A 13,197-nucleotide genomic window follows, 5' to 3' on the forward strand; every position below is an offset into this window, starting at 1 on the left:
TTCTGAGTAAACACACAGAGTTGTTCTGTTAAACAATACTCTGTAGGGACGTGGGTGGCACTGTGGTCTAAACCACTGAGCCTTTTGGGCTTGCCAATCAGAAGGTCAGCAGTTCAAATCCCTGCAACGGGGTAAGCTCCTGTTGCTCTGTCCCAGCTCCTGCCAACCTAGCATTTCAAAAGGACGCCAATGCAAGTAGATAAATAGGTACCGCTGCAGCGGGAAGGTAAACGACATTTCCGTGCGCTGCTCTGGTTTCCATCACAGTGTTCCGTTGCACCAGAAGCGGTTTAGTCATGCTGGTCGCATGACCCAGAAAGCTGTGTGGCCTGAAAGCGAGATGAGCGCCGCAACACCATCGTTGCCTTTGACTGGACTTAACCGTCCAGGGGTACTTTACCTTCACCTTCACCTTTACTTAAACAATACTCTACAGCAGCTTTTTGCTCTTGTTGATCTGTGCTGCATGATACTGTGTATGTTTGCTCTGAAGTACCACTGAATTCATGTAAATATCCATAGAACTGCAAAGCCCTTTTTCTTGTTACTTTCATCCTATTTCTTCCACCTCCATTTCTTCTGTACAATCAATACTTTCCAGCATCTTCAAGACAAATGGAAAAACTAAATAATTATCAATTTGCCAAAGCAATGTAGCGCTGTTTCATAGGCAAGTGTGTAAATTGATGGTTTTTGTTTTATCATACACTGATATTTAATCCCAGAACTGTACTGTATCATGCTAACATAAGAGAGTAGGAACACAGGAAGTTACCTTATGCAATGTCAAACCATTGGTCCATCTAACTCAGTGCAATGACTGGCAGTGGTTCTCCAGAGATTCAGACCAGGGACTTTCTTGAACCTGGGATCCTTTGCAGGCCAATCAGATGCACAGAACCATAGCTCACGTTCAAGAGGACAAGGATCATGCACCTTTTAGAGCTGAATAGAAGAGAGAATTGTAGCAGGCATAACAAGCAACACTGCTAAAATCTTCTCTTCTACACAACTATCAAAGGTGCAGGAGCCCTGCCCCCTTTCGTACCTGTGGCTACCCTACTATAATGATTTTTGCTGCCACACATCTCTCACTGAAGTCAGTGACAAAACTTCCACTGCTAGATTGCATCTCAAACTGCTGCATAAAAGATTTTTGGGGAAAATATTATTTGCGGTTTCACTTTGGAAAATATGCATCCCACTATCTTTGCGGTTCTTTAGACACAGTTCCTTTTGAAATGCTAAATTCAATGCTTAAGGGTTTTATTTTTCAGCTACCTAGTGTAGGGGTTGCTTGTATTTAGATTTGAAAGGTATGGAATTGATCGTTTTGGTTTCTCTTGCAACTACAATCATAAAGACACAATTTGACTGAGAACCTGTTCGTTGAAACTATAGGACACAAAATATTTCAAGCATACTGTATGATAACAAAGAGCTTATATAAAGAGCTTGCTATAGTTGTATGTATAGGTATCCATAGCGTGCGCACGCACACACTCTCTCTCTCTCTATAAGCTGCTATAGGAAGCTTAAATCTCCAGTGTAAGAGAGCAATAGAAAATGCAGACACACTCCTTTCCTCCTCCTTCAAAGGCAGAGAATATGAGTTGCTAGGCAACACCATACTGAACACTGGACTCCTTTTTCATTAACATAACTGAACTGACACCTCTCTCTCTCTCTCTCTCTCTCTCTCTCTCTCGTCCTTTCAATTCAAAGGCCATGTATTAGAAAGGAGGCTTAAGTTATAAAATGCTGCTAAAAATATTGTTAAAAGCTCAAATGGAGTCTTCCCACTTAACGGTGAGAAAAAAGTAGGGTCACCCATAGAAAAATGTCACTCTTTTATCCTGAATTCAGGAGGGCAGATGGCTTACGTGAAACCAAACAATTAGGGTGGGGTGCATGGATGTAGCCAAGGGGGCAGCTGCCCCCCGTCAAGTAAACAAATAAAAATACTCAACTGACCAACTGCATTGCAGATAACTCGGTTCTGCCCTCCCATAAAGCCTTCCCCCCCCCTTAAAATAATGCCTGGCTACACCCATGGTGGGGTGGGGTGGAGCGTGCAGAGGAAAAGAACAGGAAAAGTTATTGGATGAGAATGTATCAGAACACAGAATCTTCCAAACAGACATATTTCAGGCAAACGGGCATGCAATCAACCTTTATGCGTTGATGATGGTCTTCTACATCAGTGACCAACTTAGGTGAAGACATGTTCAAAAAATTCCTGAGAATTAGCCTGCTGACCCAGCTATATTGGAATTGACGGTAATGCATCTAGATGTGACCCTGACAGCACTTAGCGGAAGTGTGCCAGCTTCCTGATACTCCTGACATAGCTGCTGGCCTGTGGGTTACAACCCCCTCAGCAAAGGCTGGGAGGCATCAGTTGTAATCCCTTGGCTGTTCCCCTCAAGCCCTGGGGCCATTCCCTTCTGTTGGAAGGACATACCTGTGTATACTGCACAGCTTATCCTGCACCCACCTCTCCCCCCAAACTAGCCTGATGCCCTCAGGTGTAGAAATGGAAGATGTCCCATCACCAGTGCCATCAACTGCCACTCCATTAAGGTCTCTGTATGGGCAATAGGGAAGGTGTGTCATTGCCTTGTCTCAGGCAGGCTTCTGTCTGGGGGCCAGTTGATAACACCCTCAGAACAGGTTGTTTTACTTCAGGCATAGGCAAACTCGGCCCTCCAGATGTTTTGGGACTACAACTCCCATCATCCCTAGCTAATAGGACCTGTGGTCAGGGATGATGGGAATTGTAGTCCTAAAACATCGGAGGGCCGAGTTTGCCTATGCCTATTTTACTGCCTTTCTTGACTTAGAAGGCTTGGGAACAGATAGCCTCTGTGACATGGAAGGCCCGGGTGAGCTACAGCAGGAGAAAAGAGGTTCCTAAACAGGCAATTGTATAAATGAAAACAACCCTAACACAGAGGCTCTCTGTGACGAGTCCAGAAACAGAGAACAGAGCTATGATGTTTCAAACAAAAGGCGGCCTTCAAATTAATAGCTTTGGTAGCTGAAAATGGAGTTTTAAACAAACAGATCCAAATATAATCTCCAAAGATAAATACGGGCAACTCTATGTAACGCAACAAGTCAATTTGCTTTTCACTTAAAAGCCATTTCTATGTTTAGCTCTGGTAAGAACAAAGTGAAAAAGTAGCAGCCATCGGAACTCAGTGAAGACTGTGGTGGTAGTTTCATATCTGAATCAGAGGATGTGGATACCACAGCATACCAGGGGGGCGTGGAGGAGGAACCTTCAATCAACTGCAAGAACTATAACAATGAAATCTTAACATCAGTCTTGAAGTGGAAATCAAGTTTAAGGTGGATGGTAGTGGCAGAAGTTCATAATACGACCCATACCCTCTTGTGAAAAAACCCTGTTAGTTTAAGCTGTGTTTTAATGGTTGTTGTGTAACACATTCTGTCATTTCCAGTGTAATGCAGAACAAAAACAAACCAATAACCCCTCTCCCCACCTTCCCTGGCCCACCTTTATTTAACTATTGCTCCCAGTTCATGGGATATGGTGCATAAAGACAGATTTGAAGAAATATATTTATTTTATGTAAGACATTTATACATCCTTTTCGAATTAGTAATTCAGTACAGTTTACATGAAAAATACCAAAATTCATAAAACAATGCAAATCTCATGATAAAAGCATATGTAAATATAGTGTTTACAAAAGGTGAGGCATATCTCTGTCCACTTGAATTATGGCCTACATGCTATATTGCAGGCACTGAAACAAGCCTCTCAGAAAAAGCCATGGGAATTCTTTGAGGCTACATAAACAATAATCACTTGATGAAAGACAGTTTTACACAATAATCCAAATAATGAATTATACAAATGAAGTAAAATACGTTGTCGTTTCTACTAGAAGTTCTAGTAATAATACTACTTTGGAGCTTTAAGCATGGAGGACAACTAGATCTTCAATCAAAGTGTTTCAAACGGTGAGAACCCTGGTTTGCTAAAGTTTTTAAATTGGTCTGTCCCTGATTTTACTGCTTTCTCTATCTGCCAAGAGGTGCTTTGTTGTAATTGTATTTTTAATTCTTTTATATTGTATTTTAAAATCATTTTAATGAATTATAAAATAATAATAATTGCAGAGTAGCATGCAAATACCGTTAGCTAATAAATAAATGTGGTAGAATGAAATTCAAATTCCTCCCATTCAGTAGGATAGCCTATGGGGATGGGACATCATTTCAGTTTAACCCACCTTGCCAAATGGTTGAGGCTAAACATCTCAAAAGAATGGCAAGTTGCGTATGTAATCAGTAAATATATCCTTAGGGAACTACTGGCACCTTGCACAATTATGTAATGATTTCTGTAGTATACAATAGCAAAAGAAATTATTCATTGGTAAAATAAATTGGGGTAGGGGAAAGGATTTTTTCGAGTTTTGGTCTACTTGATCTAGGATTCCATCTGGGAAAACGTTTTGCAAAAATAAAACAGTTAGACGTGTGAGACACAAATAAAGCATTCTCGCAGTCTTTCCCCCCGCTGCCTTTGAGGACCCCGATTATACACCATTTCAAAAGCATGGCCGTACTCCAAATAAATCACCTTTACGAGGGTGATGTTCGAAGGCCAGCGAAGGAGGGTGCAGCTGGGAACTCTCTCTGTCACAGAGCAACCTTCAAAGGACGTTCCAGCTGTGGCTGTTGTTCCCTTACACCAAAGTGATTTATTTGGACTGTAGCCAATACCTACAGGTGGGTAGTAACAGACACTGATTATCTTTTAAATTTGCTGAACTCTCTACGTGCTAAAACTGCCTCTTCCAGAAGACAGATAATTTAAAAGTACTCTCCACTTTTTTTCAATGGGAACTAACTGAGCATGTAGCATCACAAACTACACAGATAGTTTTACAGACCTTTCTCTGTTTGCCCTCCCCCCCCCCCATTTAAGATAAATACGTACAATATTGTTCAAGTTCTTAATGCTATGCGTGCCTTATCTAGTATTTCCTTTCTGATCTTGGGGTAGTTTGGATGTTGTTCTAAAACCTGTTGAAAGAAAATATATTCATAGTAAGCAGTAAAGTTATTACTTTATTATTGTTATTTATTAAATTTGTATATCTCCCTATACCTGCAAGCCTCAGGGCAGTTTACAACACGTAGACACACAAAGTTATGTCTCACTGTAAACTAAAACAAGTAGCTGACTATTCTACTGTTATATATCTAAAGCTATTTCACTGCAGCAGACGTCAATACTGCCATTAATGAGGACTACACTAAACCTCAGTGTTTTCCCCTTTTCATAGAACACACAAGCAAAGAAACATGTTTGTAAAAAGAACAGTTTACCTTATGACAAACATTGATTGCATCAATGTATCTCTTGGCTTTCAGGTAATTAAATGCCAACTTGAAACCTTTAAAAAATGGTAAGTCAGAGGTTAATGCAAAAGTATCATTCTCTTTTCATGTAATCCTAGGATTTTACAAGGGGAGCTGAGAGCTGCAGCCCCTTTGTTTGAACAAGGTTCCTTTGGCAGGAAGAATGGCATAGGCATTTAATAAATATGTAATAATAATTAATAATAAATTTTAAAACCTACTAACCACAGAGTGTTTGGCCAGAGAGCTGGAGTGGATCTCCCCACTCTTGGCTGCAAAGAATCACCTTGGTTTTCAATTTCAATTACATGTGTGATCTTTGCTGTCTATTTTGTTGTTTCTCCAGCTTGTCAGCCACGTTGTGTATAGTAATATAGAAAGGCATTATACGAATTAAAAGTGAAGTGAAAATGAAATGAAGTTGCTAAGGGTGAACCTACCAATTGTTGGATTTGTTTGGTTTCCATATTTCCAGGCCATCTCATAGTTTGCAGCTGCATCCTTATATGCTTGTTCTTTCTCCATTATGTATCCCATATATTCATAAGCTTTGCAACAAGACTAAAAAGAATTTTTAAAAAAGAGAAATCTCCGTCAGCGGGACTTAAAATTGCAGAGCCTGTTGGCCCCACTGAATTGTAAGCTGTTGGCCCTCAATGGCACCGCACAGAAGGTCATAAATCACTGCCCTCACCACTATCAGCCAGTATAAGGAATGCCGGCCTCATTTTGCCTGCTTTCCATAAGATTAGTTGCATTAATTAAAAGACTCCAGGGGTAGAAAAACATGAACAGAACAGATACAGCATTACTTCTGGCCTGTCCGTTACCCTGTTATGACGAAGGCAACGTTTTAACAGGTCACTAGCCATATCGTATTTTGAAGACTGAATGAAAATGTCAGCGAGGAGAAGCCAACTTTTTTCAAACTCTTCTGCGTCAACGGGATTCCAGTTCATCTTTGAAATGCGCTTCAACTGGTTCCTGGCTCGCTGGGTTTGTTTTAAGATCATGTAAGCCGTGGCCATTCCCAAAAGTGCTGGGATGTGATCTTTCTGCAAAAAAGACCAATATGATGCAACTCAGAAGACAGAGAACCCAGAATAAATGTCAGCATTCTCAAAAGGACAGTGCTTTTGCCCTGACAGCGGCTGGTTATTCTAGGTTAGCACTTGGGCTGGTTGAAAAAAATAATCGAAACCCCAAAAACGCCTTTCTAAAGCCACAATGTGATTAATTCAATAAAACTTCACACAAGCGGACTTCTTGCATGAAAGAAAAACAGTGGCAGTAAGAAACTTACAAACTGGAGGGGAGGGGGGGAGATTCCCAGCATTCCTTACTAATGTTTATTATTCTGTTACAAACACCTCTGAAAAGAATAATCTTTTACCTAGTACAACTACACTCTGAAAAATGATATTTAATATTGACAGTTTGCATTTCTTACTGCAGAAAGTATTGATCTCGTGTCTAAAGATTCTTTTCTATTTGGATTAATACGGGAGGCTACTAGAGGCTTCTTTGTGTGAGAGAAGCAGAGGCAGAAGGGTTAATGATTGTTTGGGTTATACCTTCTGGGAAGCTGCTTTGAAATAGTTCTCTTATCTCTTCCAATTAAGGTCATGCTGACTATAAATATAGGCCAGAAGAACCCTGAGTTTTACTTTTCTCTTTCTAGCTCTCTTCCTTCTGGTGTGGTGTTTCTGTTTCTGTATAGTATTCAGGTTTAGTCTTATTATGAGTTAGGTTTGTAAGTGCTGCAACTCTGTATGCAAGTCCTGATTGTACTGGATTTGATAACCATTACACTACATTTGCCTTCAGCAGAAGTAAAACTCTGCTGAATGAAGTACTATTGCCTCTGGTCTATTTTTTGGAACTCTGCTGAACTCTGCAACATGTTTAAGGTTTTCCTACACACGTATGACACACGTGTGACAAATATAATCTACTATTAAAGCAATGGACAGTGCATGGAATACATTTATTTGTAGGTATGAGGTTCCTACATGTGTATAATACACCTGTGTTCAACTGAACAGAGACACTATAAACAACCCACCTCATCAACCACAATTTCTGTAAAGGCGTTCAGCGCTCGCTCAACATTTGATTTTTGTTTGGTTGCCACAAGGCAGTAATTTTCCATGATGCGGAGCTGCACATGGCCTTGAGCTGTCTGAGGCTTCAGTTCTTTTAAGAGCTTCTCTGCTGTTCTCACAGCCAGCTGCACAGACTCTTGCTTCTCTGTTGAGCTACTTCATACATACATGCATAAAAGAAACAGCATCAGTTCTTGTGTATCAGAAACTCTGCTTTCCATTACTCAATCGGGATTTTGAAAATAGCTAGAATGAGCCCTAGAAAGCCAGCTGACAATAGCACACAAGTTTAGCCTTTAGGAGCCTTTAATTATATATCTGTCATCAACTTTTATCCATGATGCATTTTTATAGAAATCAGTAAAAAATAAAATAAAATCTGGTTCCCATCATTTCCCCGCTTGAATTCAACCCGTCACTCACTGCTGGTACCCAAAAAGAATTTGTAGAGACTCTTCCATGTGCCAGTCAAGATACACCAAAACAAAACACTGCACTAAAATACTAGGAGTTCTAAAACTCTCATTGCCACTCACTTTGCGTCACCGTCCAGGTGTTCAAACACTTCACCTCCCACTGTTTCATTGTCAGGGTTCAAGCAGATTTCAATCATGTTATAAACAGCGTTTTGTCCCCAATCATTGTCTTTCCTCGCTTTGTTAAAATGTCGAAGTGCATCATTTGGTTCGCCTGTGTACCTAAACAGGAAATCACACTTGCATGAATTGAAACACAAGGAAACTGGGAAAATGATGCTGGCAGGCAGCTGTATTTGGAAAGGAAGAGTCCAAGGAGAAAGAAATGAGGGAGCAGAGAGCCAAGGAGTTGCAAAGCAGAAGTAGAGAAGTGGATCTGGCTGGTGGGCAGGATCCAAAACTCCCGTGCCCCAAGAGCCACCACCTGTCAACCACTTGTCATCACATGACACCAAGTGACTCAATTTCAAAAGGAAGAATCTTCCAGCTGTAATTTGTTTTTTGAATTTGGCACATTTACAGGGCCGTAGAGAAAAGGCGGCAAATTCGAAAGACCCTGAATAGGACCAGCAGCAGAAAAAGGAGAACTGGGATACCCTCTAAGTGCACTCTTGAATCTTCCACTTCAGTTTGACCCCACAAGTTTACCTGTCCTGCGTGTGACATCATAAGATGTCAGCAGATAGATAGGTGGGGCTTTGTTTGGGCCAAACTATCATTAATCCTGCAGAGTGGAAATTCTCCCATCACTGTTGTAAAGGTTGGAAGGACAAAGAAAACAAGTGAACTGAAAGAACCAGACATTAACACTGCATTTGCTTGCCTGGCGTGTCATGAAAGCAAAGGAAACCAACCCTTTCTCACTGACACTATACTAGTGATTTTCTAGCCACACCTACCAAAGATACAATCCTTTGCAATAGTGAAAACCTGGGTCGAGTTTTGTCCTGGGGGAATGTTTCTCAGCCATGGCAATAAATCTTGGAACTTCTTCTAGCTTTCCAGCTCTTCTTAACAGGTCAATTAAACGTGATAGCGTTGCATAATTATCTGTTAATGTAAGCATTCCGGGCATTACAGAAAGCAAGCACATTGTGAAAATTAAACACAAGAAAGAAGCATAAACATCTAAGAGTGTTAAGTAAAACCAGAACTATAATGTTTGGTAGGCAGAAGAAGGGCCCCTCTGTGCCAATAGAGAGATGCTGGTGTCACACTCTGCAGGCAGCTGACGGAATCCACCCACTCTTCTAGCCTGGTGCAAAGGGAGCTTGCATTGCTCTGCCATCAACGTGTAGCTTTAGTATAAAGATTTGTTAAAAGGGAGCCATGAAAAGATCTGATGCTCACCTGGGCTGCGTTCCAAAAGCTGCTGGAAATGAAACACCGCTTGTTCGTAGTCCTGTTTCCTGAACATGAGGTCAGCCATCATCTACAAGCACAAAGCAGAGATGCTAAGGAAACAGAAAGCAACACAAAACCTTCTCCACAGCAATTTTATCCTGCAAAATCAGCCTATACCGGAGTGCAGAACTCAAATGGGCTAGAGGCTAAACTCTTCTTCACATACCAAATGGCCAGGGGCCACACCCACAGCTGTTAAAGAACAAAAATTGACCAGCTTCAATGGTTCCTTGGGATCTGCGTTGGGAGCAGTGTTTTATTTTATTTTGTTCGTAAGTGATCTGGAGTCGGGGTGAGCTGTGGGGTGGCCAAGTTTGCTGATGATGCCAAATGGTTCAGGGTAGCAAATACAAAAAGGGATTGTGAAGAGCACAAAAAGGAACTCAAGTTGGGTGAACGGGCATTAAGATGGCTAACATGATTCCATGTAATAAGTGACTGTAAAAATTCATGGTATATGCTAATAGAATGTGAACTAGCGGTGGCTGACCAGAAGAGAACTCAGGATCATGGCAGGTAGTTCCATGAAAATGTCATTTATGTAGAGAATGGCAGAGTTGCTATGAACCACATTAAGGCACAATTGTTTGACAGCCCTTGCTTCTGCATACCTCTTTCTCTCATAGGTTTCTCTCCATTTTCAGAGGTTAGTGGGTGCACCTTTAGTCTGTACCCCTCTGTTTACGGACAGTCAATGAGGGCAAGGAGCAGGGCCATTTCTGTGGTGGCTCCTATGCTCTCAAACACCTGGACAAGGGAGACCTACCATGGAATATTTCTATATAAAACTTTAGTTGGCTTGGGAAAAACCATTTGTATCAAAAAGCTTTTGCTTGTTAATGCCTGTCAGCTGTCAGCATTTGAGTTTAGCACATTGCTGGTGTTTTTTGTACTAAATGTTAAAAGTTTTTTTAAAAATAATTTTGTTAGATTCTCTTTTGACATTATAGTGGAAACTCGGTTTTCGAGCGTCTCAGAAGTCGAATGTTTCGGCTTCCGAACGCCGAAAACCCGGAAGTAACTGCTTTGGTTTTCGAATGGTTTTCGGTTTTCGAATGTTTTGGAAGTCGAACGGTCTTCCAGAGCAGATTATGTTCGAAAACTGAGGTTCCACTGTAGTTCTTACCATCGGTACGTTGCTCTGAGTGTATATTTCAATAGAGAAAAGCTGCTCATGCATTCAGAAGACATTAGAGAGGTGTCCCTTTAACGTTTTTCTTAAAACCTAAAATAATGTCATTAAATAGTCATCCTACAGAGAGCATGTGTATAACTGACCATGGCAGCTGGCGCATTATCTGGATCACTCTTCAGCAACAGAGCACACTGGCGCTGGCATGCATCCACATCATCGTGTGCAAGGTACAAACGGGCTAGTTCTAGCATCACCTGAGGATTAAAATATAAATAGAAGCTCTTCGCTAATTTTTCATTCTATTTACAACATGCATCCCAACCACCACACCTCTTAAGCAAGGCCGGAGGGAAAACGGTTCCTCTTAGTGCTCACTGACCTTGTTGTCCGTTTCACAATGAACAAGAGCTTCTTTGTAGAATTTAATTGCTTTCTCATAGTTCCGCTGGGCCGCTGAATGCTTTGCTATCTCTGCACAAATTTCAGCTGCTAGTTGCTTCTGAACAGGAACAGCGTCCAGCTGCTCTATCTGAATCCGCTTCAGTACTCTGGCCTGCAATTCCTGAGCCTGGTGGAAAAGCAAAAGAGGCTTCCAATAGGAAATAATAATATCGGATGAAGTTTGGGAGGGGGGGGGTGGATTTGGAGCAAATTGTGCATTTTAAAAAGGACCAATTCTCTAAATCACTATTGTATGTGTCCTTGTCTTGATATGTGCAACATAAGAGTCGTAGAATTCTAGAGTTGGAAGGGACCACAAATGTCATCTAGTCCAACCCCCCTGCAAATGCAGGAATCTTTTGCACAACGTGGGGCTCGAACCCACAACCCTGAGATCAGGAGTCTCATGCTCCACCAACTGAGCTCAGAGGCCAAGTTAACTCTTGTGCTTGACTGGTGGGAGCAAACAGCTGGTCCTTTGTTGCCTGACATACCTTAACAAATTGAACAGTCAAAGGTCTGTAGGTGGAAGGAAGTGACTTTTGTAAGGGATGGCAGGAGTTGTTTTAACGTCACTAATGTAAAATAGTGAGGGAAAAGTTGAAGTCACCCAACACATGCAATAGGGGAATAATTCATTATCACCATTAAAATGTTTTTTTGTTCTGCTGGTGCTACTCATTGGGTGACCTTGGGCCAGCCACTGCATCTACATCTAACCTACCTCACAGGGTTGTTTGTAAGGTTTAAATGAAGAGGGGCAGACCATGTGCATCATCTTACTCCTTGGAAAAAAGGTAGGATACAAATGCAATAAAGAAGTAATAATAATATCAGACCTGCACCATTTTAAGCTTGATCTCCTCTATTGCTACCAGGTAACCAAGTATCTCTCTTCTGCCACCAAAGGCCTAACATGCCAATATTTAATATTTCTTTACCTGTTGTAAGGAAACAACAGCATCGTCCGTCCTGTCCATTTTGCTGTACACCTTTGCCAGAAGAACCTGGTAACGCGTATCTTCCATCAGAGAGGACAAATCATTTACTGCAGAAACAGAGAGATATATTTGATACAAAGTCTTGACAAATAGTGATCTCTTTATTTCTTAAAAAAATATGAAGCAAATAAGATGTACGTACCAGACTCATGATCCAAAACTTGCCGAAGGACTTTTACTGCTTTTTCATACTGGTTCAATTTCAGCAATAGTTCTGCCAGGTCGTAAGAAAGGAAATTCTGCTGCCCAGTTTTCAGAGCTGCTTCGTAATAATTGATTGCCTAAAATAATAAATGAACAAACAAATAATCTGAAAGATCCTGTTTGACATTTCTGAAGGAGCTGCAGGTGTCAGAAAGGAGAAGATTCCCTGACACTCAAATGGAAAATTACGTTTGCCATTTGAATATCTTAGCTGCCTTCAGACTATCTTAGCTAGTAAATCAATACTTTGCACAGATTAATAGCTAAATATAAAACTAGAGGCAAATTTCTTTTTGATATGTCCGTATTTTGTTCTGGTCACAGCTCAATAATTCTTTATATGAATTATACATTTGTTTAAAAAATCATACACAAACCTGAAAATAAAATATTGCAGAAGGAATCTGCAACAAGATATGATGTGCTTTGAATTAGGTCAATGAACATTCTTAACCTAAGGGTTAAGAGTTTGCTGCACTGTCAGCCCCAGACCTCAGACCTTGAGCATGTGTGCCTGACCATGGCATCCCCCAACCCCAATTTCTCTCACCGCGAGGATCTTTTAAGCTGTGAGGATTCTGTTTCTTTGCAACTTTAATAGCCTTTTGGGGACTGACTAATTTTGATTATATGAAGCACTTTCCTCTCTGATCCTGTGACCATCCCCAAAGCCCACTGTGCCCTTCACAGGCCAACAGTTTAAATTCTGCATGGAAAATGAAACTGGGGATGGGAGTGGTAACACTGGAAAGATAAGGCATTGTCCTCCATCATGCACTTACAGCTCTCTCCATTCATGAACAAGCCGAATACCACAGGCATGTAGTAACACTTGGACACTTATGGGGGCATTTGGGCGTTGTGTAATCCATATGTGGATATTTTTTATTTTATTTTTTAGACAGATTTCCAGTGCATCAGAAAGGAGTCTTCTCCTTCCTCTCTCCCTCCTTTAACCCCCTCAAGTTGTTTGTTACTGTTGTTTGTTTTCATACAAACAATATTAACCTAAAAATTATTGTTTTTTA

At 40.9% G+C, this 13,197-nt stretch overlaps 1 protein-coding gene and 1 long non-coding RNA gene across 4 annotated transcripts in view; one reads left to right on the forward strand and one right to left on the reverse strand.

Annotated features, from left to right (window-relative positions):
* The window catches only part of LOC307220369, an 8,826-nt gene extending 2,460 nt beyond the window's left edge, over positions 1-6,366 (forward strand). The window contains exons 2-3 of the long non-coding RNA XR_013840854.1: positions 5,416-5,450; positions 6,264-6,366. This is a non-coding gene — a long non-coding RNA (uncharacterized lncRNA). The remainder of the gene's footprint in view (positions 1-5,415; positions 5,451-6,263) is intronic.
* TTC21B (tetratricopeptide repeat domain 21B) overlaps positions 3,575-13,197 on the reverse strand; it is a 32,364-nt gene continuing 22,741 nt past the window's right edge. For 2 of the 3 annotated variants that reach the window (XM_079975948.1, XM_079975950.1), the window contains exons 18-29: positions 12,108-12,246; positions 11,906-12,012; positions 10,903-11,091; positions 10,667-10,777; positions 9,335-9,416; positions 8,884-9,034; positions 8,045-8,206; positions 7,469-7,664; positions 6,234-6,458; positions 5,844-5,964; positions 5,371-5,438; positions 3,575-5,064 (exon numbers count right to left, since the gene is read on the reverse strand). In XM_079975948.1, the coding sequence (XP_079832074.1) occupies positions 4,987-5,064; positions 5,371-5,438; positions 5,844-5,964; positions 6,234-6,458; positions 7,469-7,664; positions 8,045-8,206; positions 8,884-9,034; positions 9,335-9,416; positions 10,667-10,777; positions 10,903-11,091; positions 11,906-12,012; positions 12,108-12,246 (1,629 nt within the window). In that variant the 3' untranslated portion in view covers positions 3,575-4,986. The remainder of the gene's footprint in view (positions 5,065-5,370; positions 5,439-5,843; positions 5,965-6,233; positions 6,459-7,468; positions 7,665-8,044; positions 8,207-8,883; positions 9,035-9,334; positions 9,417-10,666; positions 10,778-10,902; positions 11,092-11,905; positions 12,013-12,107; positions 12,247-13,197) is intronic. The other variant, XM_079975949.1, reaches the window with a different exon arrangement.

The sequence above is a fragment of the Podarcis cretensis genome, assembly GCF_951804945.1.
Source record: "Podarcis cretensis genome assembly, chromosome: 1".
Classification (NCBI taxonomy): domain Eukaryota; kingdom Metazoa; phylum Chordata; class Lepidosauria; order Squamata; family Lacertidae; genus Podarcis; species Podarcis cretensis.